Below are 26741 nucleotides of genomic sequence, written 5' to 3'. Positions count from 1 at the left end.
AGCTTTCTGATGTTATGACAGCACATTAATAAAACCACTTTTCCTCACCTGTTATCATCATTCAAAGGGAGTGAGGCAGACCCAGAAAGAGTAGGGTGTTGAAACCAGGTTAAAAGGTATTGCAGGATAAGGATGGTGTCCACACTCTAGGTGAGTCAGCAAATTGAATGCTTGGAGACAACCTCCATTCCATGAGAGGAATGGAACTCTGAGTGATGGATCGTTTCTGAAATGCATTATTGTCACAGGCTACCTGAATCACATTCAAGATGTCCATCTTCCTGTGGTGTCCACAGCAGTGAAAGTAGATGACAAAACTAAACAAATTACATTCATGCCAGTTGCTCAAATAAAATGGAATTTTCTCTCCCCACCTTCTCTCCACCAGCTGTTTTTGCCCCAAACTTCAAAGCTTTATCTGCATTCATACAAAATCTGTTTACAGTCAACTTCACTGCAATACTGGAGCTTCCCCTCTCCCTTCCCCTCATGACTAAGACACAAAGCAAAGCTGGCCAGGTGTCTCTAAACCACAGAGCCAGCTGCTCCTAACCAAGCTCACAGGAAATAGCAAGGAAAGTATGCAGCATTTGACACATCTGGAATAGATTGCAGAGTCTTTGAAAACAGTGTCCCAATTCCCTTCCTCCTGCTGATGAGATTTCAGGCTACCAAACTGCTGCATCAACTATAGAGGATTAGATAACGTGTACATTTTTAACCCTACATATTATTTCTGTCCAAATGAGGATTTTTCCAAGCTAATCCAGAATAAAACCCACAACAAAACCAACTACCTGGATGAAACTTTCTGTAAAATGCAGTGGAGCAAACAGAAATAATTGAATCAGAAGACTGCTACTTAATTTGGGAAAACTGATTTGGTTGGAAAATAGTACTAGTTGATATTGGTAAACAGAGAAAATGAATCAATATGGTATGCTTTGCACAGTTGTATTAACCCATTAAAAGAAATGTCCTTACAGTTTGTTGCCATAAAACATTGAGATGAAAAGAAGAGAGGATTGATTTGTACCTATTTTTCCCAGTAATTTGTCTAGAATTCCATGCTGACACAAATATTGCAGTGTGCATTTATCAAAGTGAAATACAAAAAAAAAAAAAAGTGCAAGTCTTCATTAGCAAAACAAAGCAATGTTTTATTATCCACTTCTTTTTCATATGGACAATTAATGCAAAAGAACACAAACAAACAAGTAAATTTAGAAGGAAGTCCCAATCGGATATTGAACATAACTTTATTCTTACCATAAAAAGCTGGGAAGTGGAGGTGTCCCTAAAGTTTTTAGTTACTTTCAGTATCTCTGAAAGATTAAGAAAATGAATAATGTAACCAGTTTACATATGCATATTTTAAACTTTCATTATAGATACAAAACTGAATACAGCACTAGCTTAGAACAACATTATCCTCACTGGTTTTAATGTTAGTAATAAAAAGGCAAAATTCTAATATAAAAACAAAAACTGGAGGAAAGTTTTTTGTTTTTATGTTTTGTGGTTTGGTTTTTTTTTTTCCTCAAAGGTGCAACCAACAACCAAAGTATTTTTGCAACTGAGATTCCAGTTGTACAAAGGACTGAGAGACGTATTCTCCTACCGAAGGAGAATCATAAATTTCACAAACTTTAAAGGAAACCACACATGCATGAAGAGTAGACAGTACCCCTTATAGAGATGATATTTATAAGAAAGTAATGGTATACCTTACATGAATACTGGGAGAGGTACAACACACATTTTCTACTTTCAGAGCTTTAACAGTAAGATTTTGTTTTCCTTCATAGATTATTTCCAAAATTACCTTACATTTAAATTAGTTTATTCCTAGGAAATGGCTAAGTATTTATTCTAAACAAGCACTGTAAGATAGCTATATGAAATTTTTTTTAGAAGCCCTCAGGGTGGATGTTATATTTACACTGAACTCAAGACTTCTTAAACAGAGCCAGTGTTATAAATCCAGGGAACACAGATGCAGTACTCTGTTTCAGGAACAAAGGTGCACCTATGAGGATTCAACTGCATAACCAAGGACTAAAGATGTAAGGCTGTCCATCCCTGCTAACATGAACAAACTCTATCTTTTAATGGGCTCATGCATATGAATAATGATTTTCAGGCTCAAGCCCAAACCAGTTAATAATAATTCACGTGAGGAAAATTAGAATGAGACAATTCAATGCCTTTACCTCAAAAATTACATCTAGTAGTAACTACACCCTTAATAGCCAATTAACAAAAAATATGTATGTAGCTCTAAGATTAAACAAAATTTAGAGAATATGCTGTTACAAAATATATTTGGACATATTTCCTAAGAAGCAATTCAAACAGTCATTTTTGCAGAATTATTTACAGGGGACTCAAAGTGGAGTATCAATTTAAGGTTTGAATTTGATAAAATATTGGCAAATACAAGTTTGTGACAAGGAACATTGGAGTTTAGTAAACTTAAAAATGTTCTACACAATCATTAGATGAATCGAAGTTATATAAAAAGCTGTCTGAACTGGTTAATCTGAATCATTTAATGCATTTCTCTGTACTCAAAGTTCAGATCAACAAGTCAGTGGTACATACATGCTGTGAAACGAGTGTCCATTTAAATCTTTCAGATACAACAAGCGCAGATTAACCTAATCTGACTGTGCCTAATCTATACTAACAGATGGTTTGTTCTTACTTCAGTACTATCTTTTTAATAAGCACATATACAAATGTGCTAAAACAAAAAGGCAGCAATTATAAATATTTACTAGAATGACCAGAACTGGTATTTGAGCATAAACCATCCTGTCATTTATTTCTGAAGTTGTATCTTCACTAATTTGTCTTCTGGTTTTAGTAGTCTTCTATCCTATTAACTTGGAGAGTTACAGATCAGCTGGAAGTTTCACACTGGTATAGGAAAGGAATGTCTGTTCAATGCAGTCTGGAGATTAAAAAAAGAAAAGAGTTGTACCTCAGTTCATTGCAGTGATTCACTAGAAGTATCATTGCTAACTGATGTTAAACCTAGAAGCAATAAAGCAGCAGTGGGGGGGGGGAGTGAATAAACTTACTGTTATTTTGTTATCATTTCCAAAGAACACCTAAGAATATTTGGTAACTGTAGAGGTAATATTTTTTTTTAATTAAAACTAATAGTCACTGTAGAGAAAGTTACCTGTCCATTTGAGAACAAGGACATTTAAGTGTGATAGCAATTAATTTGAACTTCTTGTTTCAATAGTTAAGATGCTTCAGAAAAAATAGTATTTTCCTGCTCTAAGCACTCCACAGACCTTATCAGCCCATACATCTCAGTGATGCTTACAGGTAAAGGAAAAATTCAAAGCCACTAAACTCACACAGGACAGAACTCACTAACTTCAATTAATGGAGAATTAAAGTCGTGTTTTGTCCCAGAGCAGAATTTTAACTGCAGGAGAGCAAAGAATCACAGACTACAGTATCTTACACTCTCATCCTCTTCAAGCTACAGTTTTATAATACCAATTAGTCCTAAAAATTATTTTTTAAGTAGTACTTTTAATCTTTATTGTACAGAAAGTTAATATATTTTCAGTCTCACCTCTATAAATTTTGGTATTCTGAAGAGGTTGCAACACTACTAAGAAAAGTAGCAATATGTAAGTATTGTAAAAATGAAATGCTGTCAGGTAGACGTTAATTTAGGTTGGTTACTAAAAGGCAATATACACTGTAGTTATTTAACTTACTGCATGATTTTGACAAAATGGCACATTAAAAAGAAATATTATGTTACAGTTGTGTTAACAGATTTCTTCCATGACCAAGAACTATGTAGTATAGCATAGATATTTATCATTTGTGTTTTTAAATGTGTCTTATATAAACATAACTGTTTTTTTTTTCTAGGCAAATACTGTTTTTTTTCAGGCTTCAATAATGTGTTGCTGGTTACTTCATATTGATCCTGTGACCAGTCTTAGAGAAAAGTTAAGAAAACCTGCTTTATTACAGCAAACTTAGCTTCTCAGTTAAGCCAAAATACAGTATTTAAGCATTTTAAGTGAACTGCAGAGTAATGAAAATGCTATAGTACTTATTTCCAGGCTTAAATTTATCTCATCATGTGACTGAAGTAAAAGAAGTTGGTTTAAGTTACATAGTGAAGTCCAATAGATCCACCTAACAAACAAAAAGTTTAAAAAAAGAAAAAGAGTGGGTATGTGCCAGACTGATTAGTCAGCTACCTGAAGGATATGAAGCACATTGTGGCATATACAATAATCATACTTGTACAGGATTGGATTAAGACAATCATATAAAGAGAGACAACACTCATCTATTGTTTACATGTTCAGACCCAGGTCAATCAGATTTAATATGCAAGCAGATTAGTGCTTCCTAACTTGCTGACAACAGGTTGACTACTAAAGCCAGTTTTCCAACACAAAGAACAGTGTTCTGACAGGCACCAAACAGTTTCTTGCTTACAAAAACAACAGGGTCCTCTTCATTTTTGTTACAGAACATGAGTTCCAGGGAGGACTGGACAAGGATGCATAATTTACTTTCAAATTTCATGTCTTTAAGAGATTTCAGATACTTCCAAGTCTATATAGAATATATACAACGTTTATGATAGTTGTTCAAAACCCACGTGACTGTTGTTTTGTGACAGAAGCTTGATTATTTAATACTAAGAAGTATTTCATTCTTCTCAGTTTTCCTGTGAGAGATATATATCACTAAAAATTGCTTACCTTCAGTACAAGAAAAAAAATCTTGTTCTGTGAGCAGCTGCCATGCTTTCAGACATATTTCTGACTTTAAGATAATTAACAAAACCTCGAAAGAAGAGGAGGAGTCCTGAAAGTGAAGAAAATTAACAAAATTAAGTCTATCAACTGAAGTATGTGGTATTCCATATTATAATTTTAAAACCCTAGATTACACTAAGTAAAGCAGGGTCTTTATACGATTCACAAATTCAACAAGCAAGTCTTCTGCTTTCATCTTGTGATATGAGGACACAGCCTTATGGATGGCTTTTCAGAAGTGTTACACTCATTCTTGGTTCAATCATCATCTGCTTAAAGGTCTGCATAAAAGAACTTAAAGAGACAGTACAGATTGCTCTAGCAACAAGCCAATAATAAATTAGAGTAGATTATGGCTTGAGATTTCACCATCCAGGAAAATGCACCTGTCCAAGAGGAGAAAGAACAACAGTTGATTCGAAGAAAATTACTCAACATGTGTTATGATTACATTTTCTTTTGTCAAATCCACATTTCAAATTATTTTGAAATATTTAAATTTAGCTGCATCTGAAATAATAGTTCAGCTCTGATAAGAGGAACAAGAGATACAGAACAGTCACACGGAAGTTACAGCTGCAACAATGGAAATCACTAACATGATGTTGCCAACATCATTTTTATCAATCCAGAGATTCACTGGACATCTGAACAAACCAACACAGAAAAACACATTGTTGCATAGTGGACACAGTTCTTTGGTCCATATTCCTTTGCTAAGTAAACTTCAACAGAGTAATCCATTTATCAGTTGGATCAGGGAGAATCCAACAGAGATAAAACAATATGCCCTAAGAGTTGAGAGGGTTGAAATCCGAGTTCCACATCCAGTGGAGAGAAACATGACCCTAGAGAGCAATTCTTCTCATTTAATGAACACACGGGTACCCTGAAGATACACGCTTATGTGCACGTACACATGTATACATTAAGATTCCAAAGGTTCAAATGAAAATCTAAACTGAAGCTTAACAAGTTCAGTAAAGAATTTATAGTCCTTTTCAACATCTTAAATCTTAATAAATAATCTCTATGGTTACATTGGTATTTTGCTATGTGATGCACTTTTTCTTCCTGCTCTCAGGATTGAGACTCTGATTTTTTATTTTTTTTCAATGCTCATTTCTTCTATAAATATATAATAAATTATAAAAATATTTGTAAATTTTATTTTATTTTATTTCTTTTTGCCTTTTTAAAACCACAAAAAAAACCAAATACACAGAATACTCTGCTAAGCACTGGAACTTTGACCTAAGCTAGACACATTTCTGTGATTAAGGTGAACTCTGCACAGAGGAGAAAGCACTAAGATCTGGATCAGAAGTCTACTACAAAAGCTGCCACTCAAACATTACCAGAGATAGTCCCACATTCAACTGAAAGGCAGCTGAAACAGCAAAAGGTGGTCAGGCAGCTCTCAAGGTGACTGGAAAGCATACCTTCTGCATTACACACATTGAAAAACCAGTCCAAGTTCAACCCATATTTTATATTTCTCTGTTTAAGGAAGAAAAACAAACAAAACACCACACAACACTTTCCATTGTGTTCCTCAAAAAAGAAACATAGGCTAACATTTAAATTTAAAAATTACAATTGTCTCTCTCCAATTTGTTCACTGTACATGACAGCTCCTTGGAAGTAGAGCATTTCACTTTGCTGTGAAGCACAAGCAGATTTTTCCAGATGTTGAAAGAAGGGAGCAGAAACAGATGAACACCAGAAGAGAGGAGAAGATGGCAATAGGTGGGCTCAAGTATGTCAAAGGACTATGCAAAAGAAAAAGTTCAACTAGCTCATTCACTTCAGAAGAGATGCAGGACATGCTACTTCATATGCTCTAATGGGAAAGTTAGCCCAAATGATGGAATACAGATCTGGTTGGTAGAGCTCCCGTGAGTTGATAATATTCCTCCATGTCCGGCTAAGTAGCTCTGCTGGGTTAAATCCTTCTACGGTTGTCTAGCAATCTTAGTATATCCACTTTATCAGTTTAAAAACACTGCTGGTCTATTTCATGCAAAACATTCATAAAACAAGAGAACCTGACCGCTGGATGCATACTACATGCCTCTTAGTGTCTTTCATAGAAGACATATTATAAACTTTGTGAGTTAAAGGAAAAAAATAATCTTCAAACAGTTAAGGCTGAAGATAAGGCTTTCCTAAATCTCAGTGAGCTTATTTCTGAAGAAGTGCTGTATAACACTAGGAACAAGAGCAACTACAAATGCACAGCTTTTTCCATAGACATGGCAAGGGAAACTGTTAGGGGAAGAACACAGTATTTTCATCCAAGTGAAAACAGTGTCAAACCCCAATTTCAGGCACCACAAGGGTTTGTTTTAATTAAAGATTTATCTGGAGATGTTTGTACTTGTAAAGAGACATTTCACTTGCTACTTAAATGCAATCACCTCAAACAGAATATGAAAACATTAAAGGGATTGGTGCTGTGATGCGTTAAATATATGCAGTTTCTATACAACTCGAGCAACCCAGTGAACAGTAGAGCAACCCAAATCTTAAGAAGTCTGATGAATGCCCTTGAACTTTATTAGATGACAGAGAAAGTTTTAGGTAACATCGTTTAAGATTACTGGAATTTTTTGTGAGATAAATATCAAATCACAAACAGTCAGGATCTCAGTGTTTTTTGGTTTTGTGGGCTTTTTTGTTTTAATTTACTCATCATTTCATTCTAACATTTGCTGTTAGCCATTTGAGTCAATTGATTTAAAGGGAAGAGTGCCACCTACTGAACCAGCAACCTTGCTTGGAAAGATAGGAAATAAAATGGATAGCAGCATTCACTTTTGTAAAAGAAAAGCATTCCAGATTCCATATTCAAATTACAATAGCCACAGTAGGAAAAAAAGGTATAGTGGTTGGAGTTTCATATATCCTAATTAAAAACAAACAGAAGAGCAGAATTTGATGTGTATAAGACTTAGAACACAGGCAGACAGCCCTCAAGAGCAAGCTGACATCATGGGAGCACTGTGATCAGACAGCATGAAGCCATTCTCTTGTCCAACTGAGAAACTACTGATGCAGTATGCATTTCAAAGGACTAGAAAAGGGCATTTCATGACCTATGTACAACACAGCAGACCCCACCTTCCTAGCATCAGTCACATTTCTTAAAATATAATACTTGACATACATCTAAGTACTAGATATCACTTCTCAATATGTTCCATCCATGAAGCTGAAGTTTCATTACACAGTTCTGCACCCCTAAATCTGTAGAAGTAGCTTAAAAAGCACAAATTGCAAGTCTAAGGTATCTATGTAATTACATATGTAGAACAAAATTTTTTGAGCTGAAGGTTATTTGAGCAGTCCACAGTTCACACACCACCACCACCACTATGGTAACCACTAACCTCATGAATACTATGGAAATAAAAACAACACAAAAACCTATCAGCAGCTAAAGAAAAACACATAGCTAAACGCATTAAAGAACTTACTTACAATGACATGATTCATCTTTAAGTACTTCCACATCAAAACAGAAATGTTTTCAATTGCCACTTACCAAGTACAAGAAATATCCACCAAAGCCAGTACTGCCCGTTGAAATATCCAGTAAAGTAATCTGAAAACTGAAATTCATATACAAGGCTCAGCTGCAGTAAGACAGATGACTAAGACACACTTAATGCACTATGCAAATACAGAAAGCACAGAGGAAAAAACAAATTTAAATAAAAGTTAATATATTCAACAGAAATGCAAAACTAGTATTTGTGCAGCAGTTTAACAGACAAATAACACTTTCAGTGTCAGTTGGTCTGTGGCAAAGTTATTTTAAAACCTTTAAAGAGAAATGTGTGTGTGTGTAAAAAAAAAAAAACAACCAACAACCACCTTGTATTATTTGCCAGAATCATCTGACATTTTCTATTATAATGAATCACCACTTGCCGATTGTCCTTTTTTCCCCCCCAATGCCTGCCATCCCAAACACATTATAGCAGCCTGCTGCTTTAGATATTAACACCAAAAGCCACATTAGTTTAATCTTATCAGACAGGGATGTTCTGCTGACCCCTCAAAAAGAAGAGCTTTTGACCTTCTGTATACCCCCTACTGTTAATCGCTGCCAAGAATACCAGCCCCATAAAGACCCCCAACTCATTAAAGTCTTTTCATTTTCAAACCAGCATTCAGTTCCCAGCAGTGAGCTGAACGCAACTAAATGAACCTTGAAGTGGCATTTCAACTGTTCCTGTTAGTGACCATGGCAGACAGTTTTGTCCTCTCTGTGATGTGGAAGGCAGCTGGAGGGCAGGGTGTGATGGTATTGGAGACAGGTATCGGTGCCTTTACCAGACTCCAGACTGCATGCTTCACTGATAAAAGGGCTAATCAAATGTCTCCAAAAGTCACATAAGAAGCAGGAATGGGGAGATGTGTGAAAACTTACCAGAAGGAGTAAAATAACCTATTTAGTAGCTCTGCACACTTTTCATACACTTCTCATCCTACTATCATTCAGTATGTTTACTGCATCCTGCTACAGTGCTTCCCATTTGCCAGTTCTAGGACATTTCAGTAGTATCAACCAAGAAATCATGTAATTGAATTTACTTGGGGGGAAAAAAAAAAAAAAAAAAAAGAGAGAGGATACTAGGCCACATATGCAACCAGATAAAAATCCATGACATTTAAAGAACTTCAGATATAGTTGTTGGGGTTTTTTTCTTTAAGTAACTGTGCACTGCGATCCATGTTTTCTCCAGAATAAAGCTAGATCATGTGAATTCTTTAAAGGTTTAGTCCTGTACTGTATTCATATCTATGGGCAACCCATAATAAATCAATCAATCAATCAAGAAACAGAATTGCTAAATTGAACTAAAGGATTGGTACTTACAACATCCCTATATAAATACTAGCATTTCTGCAATTTGGTAGAATAAGCATTTCATATTTTTTGACGCTTCATTAAAACATCAAATGAATACTCAACTCCAGGAAGCTGACAACATTATTAATCCCATCTCAGTAGTAAGTATTTTCAATTCTCTAAACATATATAACATCACACTTTTTTTAAAGTTACAATTTCATTTAACTGAAAAGAAGACAAAACCCCAGCAATCAAATAATGGCCTATGTGCATTACACTCACGCTTTAGGCAGAAGCAGCAATGGCTGCAGAGTTTTCCCAACAGCAAAACCACTTTCTTCTTTCACCTACTCCCAGTAAAAACTGATACAGAGAGAGCATAAGTGAACTCAGACTGTTTAGACACTAAAGTTGTGTACTACTGACCCTAAGTGAGAAAGGACAACACAAGATTTCAGAGGAGCTTGAAACAAAGAAACAGAACAATTCTGTGCACACATGTGTGCTTGTGTGTCACCAGCAAAACAGAATTGTTGGCATACATTTTATGAGCTTTCTGCTAATGTCTCTAGAAGGAGAGACAACACAGCAAGATAATAATTTTCACTATGAAAAAACTCACCCCTGAGGTCTTGGAATTGGTCAGCTCTAGTATTTTAGAACTAGCAACAGATTACATACAAGAATTTAAATATAGTCTAGAACACAGTAATTCAAGCAAGTTTAACATAATAATTTTTGTGTTTGTTATAAGCACATTTTTAAAGCAGACAGGAATAATAAAACTGACACAAAGAGCAAGTTCTGCCCTCTATTTAGTATGCCTCAAGGGAAACTAAAAATATCCCCAAATGAATGCATAGTTGAAAAATTCATGTCTTCTTGCTCCCTTAAGATAAATTCCATCCCAAACCCTGAATTCCAAATAAATACACCAGAATCACATCTGGTCCTGTAGCATTCCATTGCCCTGGGGAAAAGAAAAGAAAACAAAACACCCCACCAAAATCACCCTCAGCTCTAAGACAGATGCAGGACATGTCCAGGAAGGACTGTGCAATCTCTTTACAATCCATGTACTATCATGCAAAGACTAAATCAAGTTAAGCTACTAGCACACACACAGAAAAAAGAGAAAAAATAAATTCAGAGTTGGCAGGGCATAAAAGACAACTAAATTATCCAAGACCTTTCTTCATTAGACAGTATGAGATTTTAAATGTTGTCTCACAGACATGCAGAATTCAAGTTCAGAAAGAATCTACGTTTCCTCTAGCACACAATCAGCTAAGTAACTTCCATTTGGCTAACATACTTTCTGAAAAGTATCTAGTCTTGAAGTGAAAATATCAGGAATTTGAGCATCTGAGATGGTAAAAACGTGACTAAATACATACTGAATTTTGACTTGACTCAGTATGTATATTACAAGGAACAAAAGAATCTGATACAAGGAATAAATTCTTTCTGATTTCCTCCCTCTCTGCCCCGATAGGCTGAGGCATTTATAAATCTTTCATATAGGACACTATAATACCAGTGACATTTTAGATACTTCCTCCACTTCTTCTGAATGCTTTTAAATGTCTGTGCAAAGAATAAATCATTTATTTTAGTGGAAAGATGAATATAAAATGCTACGTCAGATAAAAATAGTTTAAGCTTCATCATTAGTAAGCACATACGAATATATAGCACAAATTCTCTAATTAACGTGGAGGTTAGAGAGAGAAGTCTGGGGTCTCTGTTAAGCATTGGAATTTAATATACTGATTTTTAATTCCATTATTATATATCCTTGAAGAAATTGTTACGGTTTGATTCTACAAACAGATTCTGTACAGTGTGAATCAAGAAACATACCCGTACAATGAGAATCCACTTGATCAGGGACAGACCAAATCCACAGATTGCACCATACCTTCCAGCTATGGTATTTGTTATACAGAAGGATAAACAAAATCCAATCCAGTTGAAAATAAAAGCCACTATAAAATAAAAGAAACAGTAGCTTCTGTTAATCTGTACAGCTAAGCAAACAGATTGAACATTAATTTAACTTTTAAACTAATAAGGGCATGCTTACACAGTCACTAATTCCCTTCCGGTAATTCAGGCTTTCAGAGATTGACTTTGAACCCAGACATTCCCCATGGTATAGTCACTTAATAACAAAGCAAATGGTAAACAGGCTGGAACCTACTACTTTAAACATGAGAAAATTCCAACATAAAAGAAAGTATTATATTGCTACAGAAATCTAACCAGACAACACTAGACATGAAGAGTAAATGCAAACAAAGGACTATAACATACAAGACTTGGATTAAAATAACAAAAAAAACCCTCCTACTTTTTTATATAACTAAAAATATAGTTATATGCACACATACGTGCATGTATCAAGGCTGCATATTCAGCTTTATCCAGTTTGGATCGAACAGAATAAAAGTACCGTCTCTTGTTCTGTAAACATAGTATAGAAACAAAGTTAAGTGGAGAAGCTGATGTTTCATTGGTTACTGTCTTCTCTTTTTGATCTATATTCAAGTATAAGATATAAGAATTTTTACACAGAAGCTTAAGAAATGAAGAAACACAAAAGACATTGAGCATAACTACCACTGTTACTTCAATTAACACCTCTACCCAACTCCCAGTAGTTTTACAATTTAAAGTTCCATATCTACTTATGTACTTAATCAACATCACCATCTGCACTGACTTCCGTTTGCATGCATTAGGTCAAAGTGTCGGAATTCCCAGTTAGGTGATGTCCCAGTTTTGGGAGAAAGTTACCACAACTAAGGAGAAAACCATCAAACAGAAAAGCTGGGGGAGCTGGCAGAAGACAACCATTTAGGAGTTCTGGAGAGGACAAGACGGTAAAAGTTTGAACACTTAAAACATTAGGAACAGAAAACTGGTCAATAGTTTTCTTAAGTAAAAGTCAATCTGGTAGGATTATCTATAAACAGCCACCATTATTAGAATTTAAAACTTTGTCACAACTCCTCCAAGAATCCACATGAAGATGCAATGATTTGCCCACAAATGCAAAATTAGTCTGTAAAACTGCAGTGGGATTCCATGAACTGTAAAGAAACTGAAGTTCCAAGACAAGTTTTGGAAGATGTCAGCAAAGTCACTTCGTACAAGTGAGAAAACAACTTGTCCCAGACTCACTCACAGGTAACAGATGAGAGTAATCCGAAATCTTACTATTTTATGCTAATTAGTAATATGTAAAAAAACCCAAACAAAACAACACAAAAACCAAGAAAAAAACCCAACCAAACCAAAAATCCAAAACACACAACTTTGAGTAAATGTAAAAAAAAAAAAAAAAAAAGAAAAGAGGAGGGCATTTCTATTACATAAGAACACTGTGACCCTAACATATACCTGTCTTTCCAAAACACAAGAAAAGCATTTACATTTGACAAAGCCTGAATACATTAAGCAAGCTTTCCAAATCCACCATACTTTTAAGAGAAACAGAATTCAGAACCTAGCTCTTCAACACGTCTCTGTTCCTGTCTCAGCATAACAGCTTACTGCTGTTTCTCTTCCTCCTCACTACTCATGCAAAGTAGTGACAAGGGCGACTTCAACTGTGGCTCCAAAGATAGACATGCAAAAAAGGACAGAAGATAGACATGTTTCTAATGAACTATGCAGACTACAGGAATTCCTAAAATACTTACAATTTAATAGGTATACATTTAAAAAATAAGGATTATTTTAACATCTCAACTAATTTGTGCACGCATTATAAAAATTAGAAACTTCCCAATCATAAATATAGGAGGGGGAAAAAATGAGTTCTTATAATCAAAGTTGAACACAGTGACAGTTTTACCCTTCTTTCAATTTGATCTAAAGGAATATTCAAAATAGAATCCACAGTCACTGGATATCAGGTAGATATTTAACACTAAGTTGTTTGCCAAACTCCTGAAAGCAAAGGTATCACAATGTTCGAACGTTGTTCACAGTAGCTCTTTTCCTTTAACCAGTGGGCTGTTCCATCTATTTAAGCAGACAGTGCAAGTGGGAAAGAAAAGGCATAAACTATACAAAAGTTGTAAACTATGCAAGTTCAAATACCCCAATAAAACTGGATACATACAGAAGAAAAAAATCTCACTAACTTTCTATCTGTAACCATCCACTAGAATAAATCTGCAGTGAAGACCTAATCAAAACTCCCTGTCTTCAGCAGCAACAGGAATGTGTACTTCCACCTCTGTATTACCTAGGCAACATATCAGGGAGATCTTCCCCCCATTGCCTTGGTGTTGCATCACTTTAACAAACTTAAGATGGGCAAAAATAATGTCTACATGTTTTCAATCTTTCCCATTTCTTCTCTCTCACCTCCTCTGTGTCCTCTTGCTACTCCAAAAATCATCTTTACTCTCATTCTGGTTGCAAAAATCCTTTTTTTCCTTTCAGAAACACATCTCCAGCTTCTGAGCAAACTGCAACAAGTAAAATTTTTATCTATTTTTCAACTGGTTTTCTTCACATCAAGATTAGCCTCATCCATCTTTCTGTATCTTTTTCCACAATGATTTCCATGTATATCCTCTGTCAGTCATGCAAGTTGTCAGAGCTTTGCAGCCTACACTGCATCTGCTTAAGAGTTACGAACACTATTTTCTATGTAATTCCTGTATCACCTAATTATTGCAATAAAAGTTGTCCATAATTTTCATTCCTATATTGACATAGAAAAGTCATAGCACAAGTTTGTCCACCAAGCTGAGAAAGAAAATACAATAGTGAGGGGACAGATTGATAAAAGGAAGCATCTACTATTCTTTCTAGATGCATCTACTGCCTTCTCTATCTACTAGGTAATGACTAGAGTCATTATGCAAGCTTCTTGCTGCAACACATGCAATCCTAGATTTGTCTTCATTCACTTGGTGAAATGTAAATGACACTGCTCAGCAGGTTAAAGAGACCTTGTCCTTCATACTGCTTCAGCTTCCCATGCCATTCTCATCTTATGTTCCTGGTCTGATACTAATAGATGCTACCATAAAGAAAGCCATTCCTAAAACTGAGACAGTTTAACAAGTTGCTAAGTCATCCTGGTTTTAACTAAAAGAGCATTCATATCTTTTAGATAACCACCGCAAGACTACCCACTCTGCGGCAATAATTGTTTCCTATTCCAGAGATCACTAGCATCTGGATTCACACTTGAGCCCAACTTTCAACTATTGTCCTCTTTCTTTTAATGAATTTCAGACATTTAGGTGAAACTCGCACTGACTGCGCTGGCATCATGATTTCAGTCCTTCTTTGCTACTCTAACACCATATAGACAAGCAGAACTGATAAAAGTAAGATTTTTGAGTTTTGTTTTATACATTCTTGAAGTGACGACAAGAAGAGAACGTAAGACTATACTAATGTAATTCACAAACAAAGAATATAACCATTAGATATATCTCCTCGTGGCAGCAAAACTCATCATAAAAACAGGCAAGAAGTTTCTTTTTGGGTGGAGGAGGAGGGTTGGACTAAAGGTCGTCTTTAATAAAAAGTCTTCTTGATATCCAGTGTAGCACCCACAACAATTATGCTATACGTGTATTTCTCTTCATGTTGTGCAGTAACATAATCTCCACCAAGATACAAAGCACAGGATGTTCTATGTGTTGCAGAAGTTCTTGAATCCGACATGTAAAATAAGGCTATTTCCACACTGAAAGCCTTCTTCTGAGGGGCAGTGGTCAGCATAGCGTTTTTCATACCAATAATTAAAGTTAGATATCAAAATCTTTTATCTATTGACAATTCCAAAGAAGCTGGAGTAAAATAATTCTACTTGGTTTTGACAAACAAGCTTGTATTCATTGCCATTCTTCATCTTCAATAACTACAGGGGCAAGGCAACGATGATGTGTGAAGCTGTACTGTGTCATTAATAACTTGTTAATCCATGTTTATTTTTGTCAGTGCTCATTAAGTTGCAAAGCAATATTGACATATCCTTTCATTGTATTTCCAATTTACAGTAAACAAAGAAAACTTAGTTTTCTGAGTTAAACAATCTTGTGTAAAGGTTTTGAGTTGTACATGTTGCAATACATCAGAAGATACAATGATGACAAGCACACTAGAAAAAAAAGTCTGCTTTTTCCTGACTTGTCACTGAAGCATTTAATAGCTTTGAAAACTGTATAAATATTAGTGTACCCAATTTTAGTATCATTATAGCATCTGAGACAATATGTATATTTAAATTTCTCCATATCATGAGATTTTATTGGTGGAGTTGTACAGACTGTTTAAATTGCCCAGATGCTGTTCAAATAGAACAAATCTGGTCTCTCTATGTGAACCTAAATTTTGGCTGACTGAACACTTTTCTACATTTCTTCCTCCTTATTAACCCATCCATGAGGTTCAAATTCATATTAATTTTTCCTTGCAGAAACAACCCAACAACCCAAAACACCCTTCCATGGTTTCAGAGAATCCAGATGAGCTCCACAATTCCTTCTGGGGCCTGCAGGTGAAAAGGCTGGTTGATATTTTCAAAGTAAATACTCTTTTTATATATAAAGAGAAAACTGTATAAACCTTTTATTACTGCCCAGAACAACCTCTTTCACATAATGAACAGGATGAGACAATCAGACATAATGCAAAAGACTTTCACTATGGGCAGATTAAGCATGGAAACCAAACCCTTTGGGTTGTGAGAGTTACTTGCTCTATCACCATTCCAGCTGTGTTCAAAATGGCAAGAAACAGATCAAAAATTCCTCCTTTTTGTGGTGCATATAAAAAAAATATATAAAATCACAGGGAAACTCACCAATGAACAACTTCCTCTGGAATTCTGAAAAGCTTATACTTAAGTCAGGCACAGCTGACTTAAAAATACATAATAGAAAAAATACATTAAGTGGTCTGATAGCTAAATTTGCTATATTTCACATACATAGCAAAATCCGAAACTGACAAACATCAGACCATTAGAGAGCAGGTTCTTCACTCACCAACACACAGACTTCAGGAGCAACACCCCTTTTTTAAAACACATGATTTTACTACATATTAGAAATAAAATAGGCTGTTTCCCAAATTTTTCCTCTAAGTTTCTGAATCAAGCGCGAAAACAAAAAATCCACCTGTTGGCACAAAACACTTATTTAGCGTATATTGTTCCATTCTATTTAGCGATGCTAAAGAGAACAGTGCTTCACAACTTAGATGGGAAACAGGTTTGTAACTTCTACGGACCAAGCTCCTAAACCAAACAGAAAACCCAAACAAACAGATCTGGCCACTAGATGGCCTCGAGACAGAAGCTTTATGCAACCTGGACAGCTACCACTAGATGGCAGCTATATAACACTACTTGATTGCAATATGCACGCAAGCTCAATTAAACGTTTATTTGATTTTACTTCGGTTGAATAAAATGAAATTTAAAAAGCTAACTTCATTGTTTTATATTTAAAATAAATTTAGCTCACTCCTGCCCTCCTCAAGATCTTTCTACCAATACTGTATATAACAGTCATGGGAGGAGGTGAGAGAGCACATCTGGAACAAGCTGTTCTTTCTATGCTCCTCTCACTAGAGCTCAGCTCCTGACACTGTTCTGCATTTTAACTGACAGAACTGATTCTAGGCTCTCTGTGATCTGCCACCTATACTTGCACCGTTTAAACATGTTCATCACACTAAAAAAAAAAAAAATAGTCATACTGTAAATTTCATTTTCATTCCCACTCTCTTAAATCTACATACATCAACTTTATGGAGACTTTTATCTCATTATTAGAAAGGCAGAAACACACCATGGACTAGTTACAGTCTAACTTATCAAGTTAAGCTCATTTTTCATTTAGCTCTCCAATTTCCCTATAGAAAAACTACTGAAAATTAATATTACAGGTCTAAAAAAGCTTTAAGTTTTTGTGAACTCCTCATTCCATGAAAACAATAGGCAAACATTATCAATTTTCATAGATAACAGCATTCACAACAGCCAATAGAGATACCAATTAAGCATACACTTGCATAAATATCTTGCATGTGTAAGCACTCATTTTATGCACTTCATTCATAGGTGAGCAAAGTTTGTAGTAACATAGTCTCAGAATAATCAAGAAAAAAAATATGATCTACAGAGTTTTTTTGTCAAATCTGTAGAAGCAGCTCTTCGTGCAATCAGTCTCAGCTAAACAGTTATTTGAAGAGAAAGTTGCCAGTTTATCCAACTAAACATCTGCATTCTTGAAGGTGTACACAAGGTTCTGGTCATGCCGTTTTGGCCAACTGTATGTGAGCATCACTGGAGCCTTTCTGGAGCCTTTGATTCCAGTTCAGCTTCTACATAGCAGGATTTTACTATTACTGTGCTCCTAGCTGCAAGTTAACAAGTCTGTTTCCAGCTGTGATTTTAAGGACTTAAAACATACTAGAGCCAGCAATCCACTTGACCTTCAAGTGCAGTGCTAACAAAGGCCTGAACCAGGATTTAAAAGCAAGAACGAGTTCACACAATACAAAAACTGAACAGGTCAAATACAAAAACTTGCAGCACATAGGGAAAAGGAAAAAAGGGAGAAACGAAAAAGAAGCCATACCCCTCTTTGCACCCAAGAATATATACCCTTTCTATGGTCCAACTACAGAAACAGGTCAGACTGTAAAAGTCACTTTGTTATCCTACATATGTATTTATGTATTTGCTATGTTAGGTAGACACATATATTTTTATCCCAAGATACAAACACCACATTGTCCTAGTACATCATATGCCAATGTGAAAAAAAATTCCGTGATAGTTCTGTAACCTTCATCTGTAACAGTTAAATAAAGAGACTGTGAAAGACATTTAAAAAAAAAAAAAAAAAGCTAAGATGAGCTCTAGGCTGAAAGACATAAAGGAGATTTCAGTGGATAATCAATCAGCCTTCATCCATAAAAACAACAGCTACATCCCCAACACCAGGTTGCCAAACACATTTATTTCAGAAAGTAAAAATTCTCAGAAATTAGGAAGAAATATGCAGCTGGCAAAGCAGAAGCACCTTCTGTCTAGAAGTAATTTATAGTGGCTAAATCTAACTTTGTTTAATGTAGTATATAAATTACAAGGTAAGACATGCACAGTGCACACACAGAGTACCTGAATAAATGCTATAGTAGGGCTGGTTGCAATCGCACATTACCTAAAGACAGTACATTTTATATGCTCGTGGTTAGTTCAACCTGAAAATAAGCACTGTTGAATTTGTTCCAAAAAAAACCCCACAGCTATTTAAAATCCACTATGCTATGCACATCAGCAACTGTTATATGGAATATCAGCCCTCTCAAATTTTTTCTACTTAAAAATCGATTGCCAGAGTTCTGTGATGCAGCCTTTAATTCAAGTTGGTACTCCAACTAGACGATGACAGAATTTCCCAATTCATAGGTAACAATGCAGCCTTGCCATATCTCAAAGCATGTACAATGATTTTGCTTTGTCCCCTTATCTGTCACAGATGCCACAGGGCAACATATTTGCTACATCCGAAACAGGAAGTGTTTATATCTGTGTACAGGTTAAAAAAATCCAGTTGTTACAGTACATTAATGCAGTTTATCACAGCTATCTTTTATATTCCATATAAAAAAGGTACAATTAAGATATACCTCAGTAGGTCTGGGATACAAGATAACTTACTGAAAAATGCCAACATGAAGATGCCATCATTGCCCACTCTAAGCTGATCTGCATCACTGAAATCATCCCGTGGTGGATACTCTTCTTCCTGGATTTATAGGTTAGTGATAATTTAGTGAAAAGGCTTACTTTAGAATAATTATTTGTAGGATTAAAGTATTAATTATGTTTCTAAAGCTAGAAGAACACTGACATTTCTGTTACATGTCCACATCAAGGAATTTAAAAAAACCCAAAAAATTCATAGCTATAAAACAAGTGTCATTTGTTGTTTATATTGACAGAGCCCAAATTTAACTGAAAAGCTTCTGTAGAAGATATGTACATACTGCCTATTCACCTTAAATGAAGCTAGAAATTATTTCAGATGAGTAATTTGATAACCAAAACCAGAAGAAATCTCTTTTCTTACTGTAACTATCTTGATATGCAGCCAAGCTATTAAATATTTTTTTGAAAAAACATTACATAGTATGTTCTAAATTTTTCCTGCCAGAAAAGTTTTTAATACTTCCAAAAATATAAAATAAAGTTTAAGAATAAGGTTAGAATCTTAAAATAAATTGCTCGTGCAACTGCACTGCACTAATCAATTTGACTATCCTATAACCTGCAGAAAAACATATGCAAAGTAAAGAAAACCTCTAAGGACACTAGAGGGCGCGAGCACATTAAAAGTCTTCTATACACAAAACGCAGAGTACTTAGATCAAACAAAAGAAAACAGAGATTATCAGTCAAAACAAGCCAAAGATTTCTCCCATCGTGTCAAAATACTAGATCTTAAGATATTGAAAGTATGAGTTTGTTTTGTTTCTCAGTACTTGATTTCCAACAGAACTTGGCAGATCTTAGGTATACAGTTCTGTGCACAAGTAAAACATTGCTGCAGCAGTAGACTTGGAAACTAGAAGTTTTCATGAGGACAAGCACTTATTAAAGAGAGCCTGATGAAAACTGTAAAACCAGTTAAACACCATTTTTATACTTAAATCAATAACATCAAAACAATGCAGGATGGTACAAGTTAAATAATGCATCCAGTAGCAGCAGTAATATGGTCTGGACAAAAGGCATGATTAATGTTTTTTCCTATCCTTTTCTCCAATTATTAGAAATGAGAATGTATTAGAAATGAGATAAGAAATGACCTATAGTTCAAGTGAGATTTAGTTGCTTCACTCACAGCAAACACTATTGAAATTTTACTACTTACTGCTTCTAATTTTAACATACTTTTCAGTTGCTGTACCAATTGTTATTTTGCAAGTAAGTTCATAACTGAAAGGGCATTAAACAATCACAGTGATCTAAAGCTCCTTCTTATGATTGACATGTTCACCTTTGTCAACACAGCAAAATAATTTACCAGGGTATAGTGATTATGGTTAAAAATGTAGTAGAACAAACTACACCAACTCAAGGCAGCCAGCACTACTCTTCGTAACAAGGCCATTAAATTCCAGCTGCACTATTTCATTTCAGATTAATTAACCAGACATATTACTTTAAAAACACTGCTAGTCACATAGACAATACTAAGGAGAGCTCACAAAACTAGCTGAGCAACAATCTTAAGGGACTATTATAATTCAACTCCACATAATTTCAGGTATCCCTAAATGGTCATCTTGAATGATTCCGAAAGCATTCATTTATTTAGCTCAACTTCGCTGCAGCTACAAGACTGATGTGGGGAAGGGAAGGAAGGGCTGAAAATGCATTTAACAAAGAGCTACATTTGAATGTGCTTATCTCTGAAAAGTATGCCATAAAAGTTCAAGTTTTCAAGTCAGGACAACAAAAAATATTTTCAATTTTTTTTTCAGAAGGTCTATAAAAGCCCATATAAAATAATGTTTGGACTTTTTAAACTGTCTGCTAACTACTGTACTTCATACTAGCACTTCCAAGACAATTAGTGAATTACACTCTATGCAAACCATTGCTTCAGAAAAAGAAAGTTTTGCTCAACTAAAATAACAAGCTTAGCAGGTTTCTCTATATGCACAGGCTTACACATGTGAGAAACAGGTCAGTATGTAACCCAGGGACACAAGAGCAGACATTTGTAAGTAGGCACTGTTGCAGTAAGTGTGAACATGGTGTAATTTATCACACTCCATGCAAAAGCGAATGATGTTAAACAAAGTTCTATTTACAGTCTCCAAAAACTGGCATATGAAAATTATCAGAATGTTTAAGAAATTACATAGTTTACTGCACTTATGTTCAGCCTGTAACTACATTATTTAATATTGTTTTAGAATCAGTCCTGCAGATGCAAGACACTAACTGGCTACTGCTCAAGCCCCACTAATATTGTCTGTCTCTCACAGCACTCTCATTTGATCTAGTTGGTGTCAATTGCCCCAGTCCTCCTTCAAAATGTAACTGTTTGCCACCATTCATTGAGAAATGAAAAAGGACAATGAAGAATGTCTGTTCTCTCTGATGTCTAGAACTAAACATAATTTCACAGAAATACTTCTTTTAGATACTGTCATTTTTATCAATAATAATAATAACCTTTTATTTACATATATTTTTTTCTTTTTAATGAGAAGAATGTCATATAACACCACACAAATCCATAAAATATATAATACTGTGTCAGTATCTCATACTGATTTTTGACAAATTTAGCCATGTTAAGGATCATGGACAATAATTCTTGTTTGCTAAAAATGCAGAGATCTGTACAAACAGAAAACTACTGTTCCTACGACCAGAGAAATATCTAAACAGCAAAATGTATTATCAGTAAAATATATATCAGCATAAGTGGCATATCACACAGAGTAATTACTCTAAGCAAAAGAACATCAGATGGTACACAGCATCTGCTGAAGTTGAATCTATTAAATCCTATGAAACTAGTGTTCTGTAGTATTCTGCAAAAGGAGGCCTATTTTTTTCCCCCCAATGCTTTTTAACTTCATTCAGATTGAAGCCTAGCATTGAGTACAGTGAGACAACCACCTTTAATCAAATAAGCATTTTTCAGGAACCTCCTGGATAACTACACTCATACAACTCTTCACAATGCAGTGAATTTACTGAGAAAAACTTCTGAGGAAAGGGTCAAATTACTTATTAAACCCCATAAATAATACCCTCAGCATACAAAACAATATGGAGAAGTTAATGGTGGGGGGAAAAAGGCACAATGAACCCCAGAAGCTTTTGTTTACCAGCAGGAAAATTCACAGTTGAGGTCTAAACTAGAGAGAACTATACCATGCCTCTGGATGGCCGAAGAATATTTCATCAAACAGACTCCTATACTCCCTAAACTGGGCACGCTAAGTATGTAAAACCAGAAAAACCTAAGACAAATGCGACTGAAAAACATTAAGTAAAAGCCATTCATTGCAACATACAAACAAGTCATTTAACTGTTAGCAATATTTTTGTCCATTTAAATAAACCTTTCAAAACTGACCTTGAGAATTTGAAAAGTAAAAGATCAAAAGCCAGGGTAACTAATGCTATTGCTCCTGATGACATAGGGTTGCTACAATTTCTTTGAAATATTGAGCTATCCGGGAGCATTTGAAAGAAATAAATGTTTATGAACAATGTATTCTTGTAAATCAAACTACACAAAGGACTACAACTACTGAAAGTTTCAGTAAATGTTTAGTTTAGATTGTTCCTACAATCTGTGAATGCCAGGTCAATGATGAAGTCTTTAACATGATCACGCTAATTTTTATTTTTTTTTGAAAGATCCTTGTATGATTCAGGGGGAAAAAAAAAAGTGAAAGCTCTTTATTAAGTGTGTTGCCTTTTCGTATCATTTTCCTCTCTTTTGCTCAGTCAGTCAGTTTGTAGTCTTCTTTACTGCACACTTTGTACTATATCATGAAATGATTATCTGCTTCATGTGTCACTCAAGATAACAAGGACATTTAACTATTCATGTTATTGTAGTGAAGAGGCAATATAACCTCATTTTACAAGGAAGAAACTAGCGGCACAGATCATAGCAGGCTTCACATTTATAAGAGCACTAATTTCATAATGCTGAAGATAAAAACTGAAAAAAACCAGAAGTTGTATCATTTGTGTATGTTTTGCAAAATGTGTAGTATACAAGTCAGATACTGTCTGCAGCTGTCACTGCCTGTGATCTCCAAGACAGTGAAAGTGAGAAAACAATTAACTACATACCAGTAGTGCTAAGTTTACATGACTTAGCTGTTCTTTCATGGGTATTCAGAGCTAAGGATCAAAATTCTTCCCCTCAAGATGGCAAACCACCACTCTAACCATAACATAACCTTTTTTTCCTTATTCCAGTCATCTGCCAGATTAAGACAGTCTTATTACATAGTCTTAGTCCACCCCCAGTGTAAATCCATCAGAAGTATTAAACAAGACAGAGATTTTGTGACAGTATCACATGGTAAAGTAATTAAAATGGCATTAATTAAAACTGTGCTGGCACATAATTTTAATAACATTTACAAAACTGGAACTCAACTTCAGCATTTCTAACTTTTTTCCCAGATCTCAACTTTGCAACCTTAGTACTGTTTCTTTAATATAGACTCTGTGTGTGCATGCATGTGATTTAAAAAAAACCCAAAGCTCCCAAAAAACTCACCAAAAACACAGAAGCAAACTGAGCAGAAATTGTATCAAACTTGAGATCTTTAGCAGTCAGTAAGACTGTGGCTTCTAAGTACACTGAGTAGACTTCTGATACTAACTTAGTACTGCTGTTAAGTCTACAACATTTTAACCAATTTCTGCTCTGGGGGAATGATTGTGTGTTCCTACTGATTTTTCATAACTGAAATTCTGTGGTGTCAGCACCTTGTTCTTGAATGTCAAGTTCTACTGTTTGTTTTGGAAAATCAGACTATGTAAAACTTTATTTCTCACTTTGTCACCATATCCTACTCTCCCACCTCTTAACTTCAGATTCCTTCTCCCTCCCTACTTCTCTTCTCACACACCAGATTCAGCTCCTTTCCCAGTACCACATTATGTCCCCACTTGGGTTCCATTCTCCATTAATCCGTTTATCCTTCTCCCTCCTGTTTCTCATCTAAATCTGTATTCCCTCCATACTGCTGCTCTCCATTCACCCCTGCCCTTTCTTATTTTGACTTAGACCCATCCTCTCTGATCCCTGCCTGTGTTCACCTTGAGTCAGTTATCTCCTTGCCCAACTGAAACCAGACATCTCTTCCCACAACACGTAAACTTCAGAGGCCCAGGGTTGTTGTCCTTCTTCCCTCTGCCTACCATCGAGGCCCCTGAAATTGAATCAAATGGCTTTCCCCTTCTCTTCTAACCAAAGGCCAAGAATAATAAAACTACTTCAAGGCACACCAGAAATCCCTATTTCTCAGTTTCAGTGTTTTCACGAAAAGCAGTCGAGAGCAGTCATAAACTGTATCTACTTTTAGTCCCATAGTCCTATTCTGATACAGAACATTTGAAAATGTTCTCTGAGGACATTCTGCATCTGCAGTCCCATCCCCTTCAGAGCTATAAGCAGTCTAAATCTATTCATGCAAGACAATCTCCACACACTTACTAAATTTGAAGCTCTACGTATCAACTATGGAAACTAATTTTTCAAAAACTTGTAATTTGACCAAAAGCAGGCTGATTTTCTGAGGAAAGGCAAAAGATGTTTCTGACACAGTGACCTGAACATGTGAGAGAGTTCTCCAAAGTAAAAAAAGCTTCAAATGACAAGGTAAACCCCACTGTTTTTTGCCTTTGGGGTTTTTTTTGCTTAGTTTTATTCTTGAAATTGCCTAAACCCCAGCCTGAGTTTTTCCCTGTGAAATTCTGGTCAAAGAAGATTGCTTGTATGTCTGAATCTTTCACCTCATAGGTTTCTAGACATACAAAGTTAAAAACAAGAAAAATCTTGCAAGACAATTGCACATGTCCTGCCTGAAGTATCACAGGATGTATGTCCCTAAAAGTTAAGGCATGGGTTTCTAATGTTCCAAGTAAGTGTAAAGGTTTAAAGTTTCAGACTGAAGGTTTCATTAGACCAGGATTTCAGCAAAAGTTTTACTTATATGACAACAGTAAAGACAGACTACATAGAATCCATGCTCCCATTAAAGCAGTTTTAAGGTTACAACTGCAGATCATCACTTCATATCAGAAACTTGGCAAGTAACTATTCAAATGTCCCTGGTTCCCTACTGCCTTCAGTAAAACAGATTTGTGTAATATCTTCACTGGTGCTGATACACAAATCCACTTTAACTTTAGCTGTGCATACCTTAAAGTGAGTGTTGTACGCTGTGATTACTGCACAGCAGCCAAGGAAGGAACAGACTCCCACCGGGTGAGATTTTTTTTTCCAGTCACAAGCACACTGCAGTCAGTAAGATTGTAAATGCATCTCAAATGCAATCACATTTGATCTCTAAGTGGAGATTTTTAGTAAAAGCACTGGAAGTCTAATCTGGGTATAGTATAATATGTCCAATATTACCAAACAGTAGAATTTCCACATTCCAAAACTTTGGAGAAAAAAAAAAAAGGAAGAACTTTGCTTACAAAACTAACTTTTAACATTAAGTATAGATATCAATTTTCAATTTTGAAGACTATTCTTTATAATGTTAATTCTTATAAAAAATTATTGCTGTGGGTATTTTGTCTGGTTTAAGCAACAGGGACCTTTCCTTTTAAGAAAGATGTACATTATTTGGGGTTTTACCCTTTATAGACTGTTAGAATTCTCCTTCCTCTCTAAAGGTCTACTTTGTTCACTATTTTTTTTTTTTTTACCACCTGAAACACTAAGTATCAGCAGTAACTCCACAAAGTAACATTAGTAGAAGATACCTAATTAAAAGATGACAAAATACTGGATAAAGTATTAAATCAGGGCAAAATCTGGGTTTTAAAGCTGCTTAGACAGCAGTTATGTGTCAGAAATGAGGTACTATGATATACTTTCCATAGTACTTTACAACTAACTTACACTATATACAAAACCTAAGCATTGAAAACATTTAAAATACCAGCTCACCATTATTTTAATAAACAGGCCATAATATGGGCCCAATCGTTATAAATAATTAGATTAGCCTAACAAGTTTCACAAAATTGAAATAAAGCAGAACTGTATCACTTACTCGTTGGGCAACTTCTGCTGCAGCAGCTGCCATTGCTGCAGCTTTGGCCTTCTCTGCTTCATCATAAGTAGGAAGAGAGGTAGCTACACTGTATGGAGGTGGTACAGGATAAAATTCATTGTGTGTTTCTGTTCAAAATAAAGAGGTTATGCATTTTTAAGCCAGAAATTTGTCAGGAACATTAAATTTTACATGCACGTAACTATCGAGCTTTAAAGCTTTCC

The 26741-nt window shown here is 35.3% G+C and overlaps 1 protein-coding gene across 1 annotated transcript in view; it reads right to left on the bottom strand.

Moving 5' to 3' along the window:
• Positions 1-1242: 1242 nt before the first annotated feature.
• NDFIP2 (Nedd4 family interacting protein 2) overlaps positions 1243-26741 on the bottom strand; it is a 45358-nt gene continuing 19859 nt past the window's right edge. Inside the window, exons 4-10 of the mRNA XM_026868041.1 lie at positions 26518-26645; positions 22636-22695; positions 19391-19478; positions 11542-11666; positions 8362-8428; positions 4758-4863; positions 1243-2956 (exon numbers count right to left, since the gene is read on the bottom strand). Of these exons, the coding sequence (XP_026723842.1) occupies positions 4760-4863; positions 8362-8428; positions 11542-11666; positions 19391-19478; positions 22636-22695; positions 26518-26645 (572 nt within the window). The 3' untranslated portion in view covers positions 1243-2956; positions 4758-4759. The remainder of the gene's footprint in view (positions 2957-4757; positions 4864-8361; positions 8429-11541; positions 11667-19390; positions 19479-22635; positions 22696-26517; positions 26646-26741) is intronic.

The sequence above is a fragment of the Athene cunicularia genome, assembly GCF_003259725.1.
Source record: "Athene cunicularia isolate RWA chromosome 1 unlocalized genomic scaffold, athCun1 chr1_part1, whole genome shotgun sequence".
Classification (NCBI taxonomy): Eukaryota; Metazoa; Chordata; class Aves; order Strigiformes; family Strigidae; genus Athene; species Athene cunicularia.
Note: the sequence above shows the minus strand (reverse complement) of the source record. Positions and strands in the feature narration are given on the sequence as shown.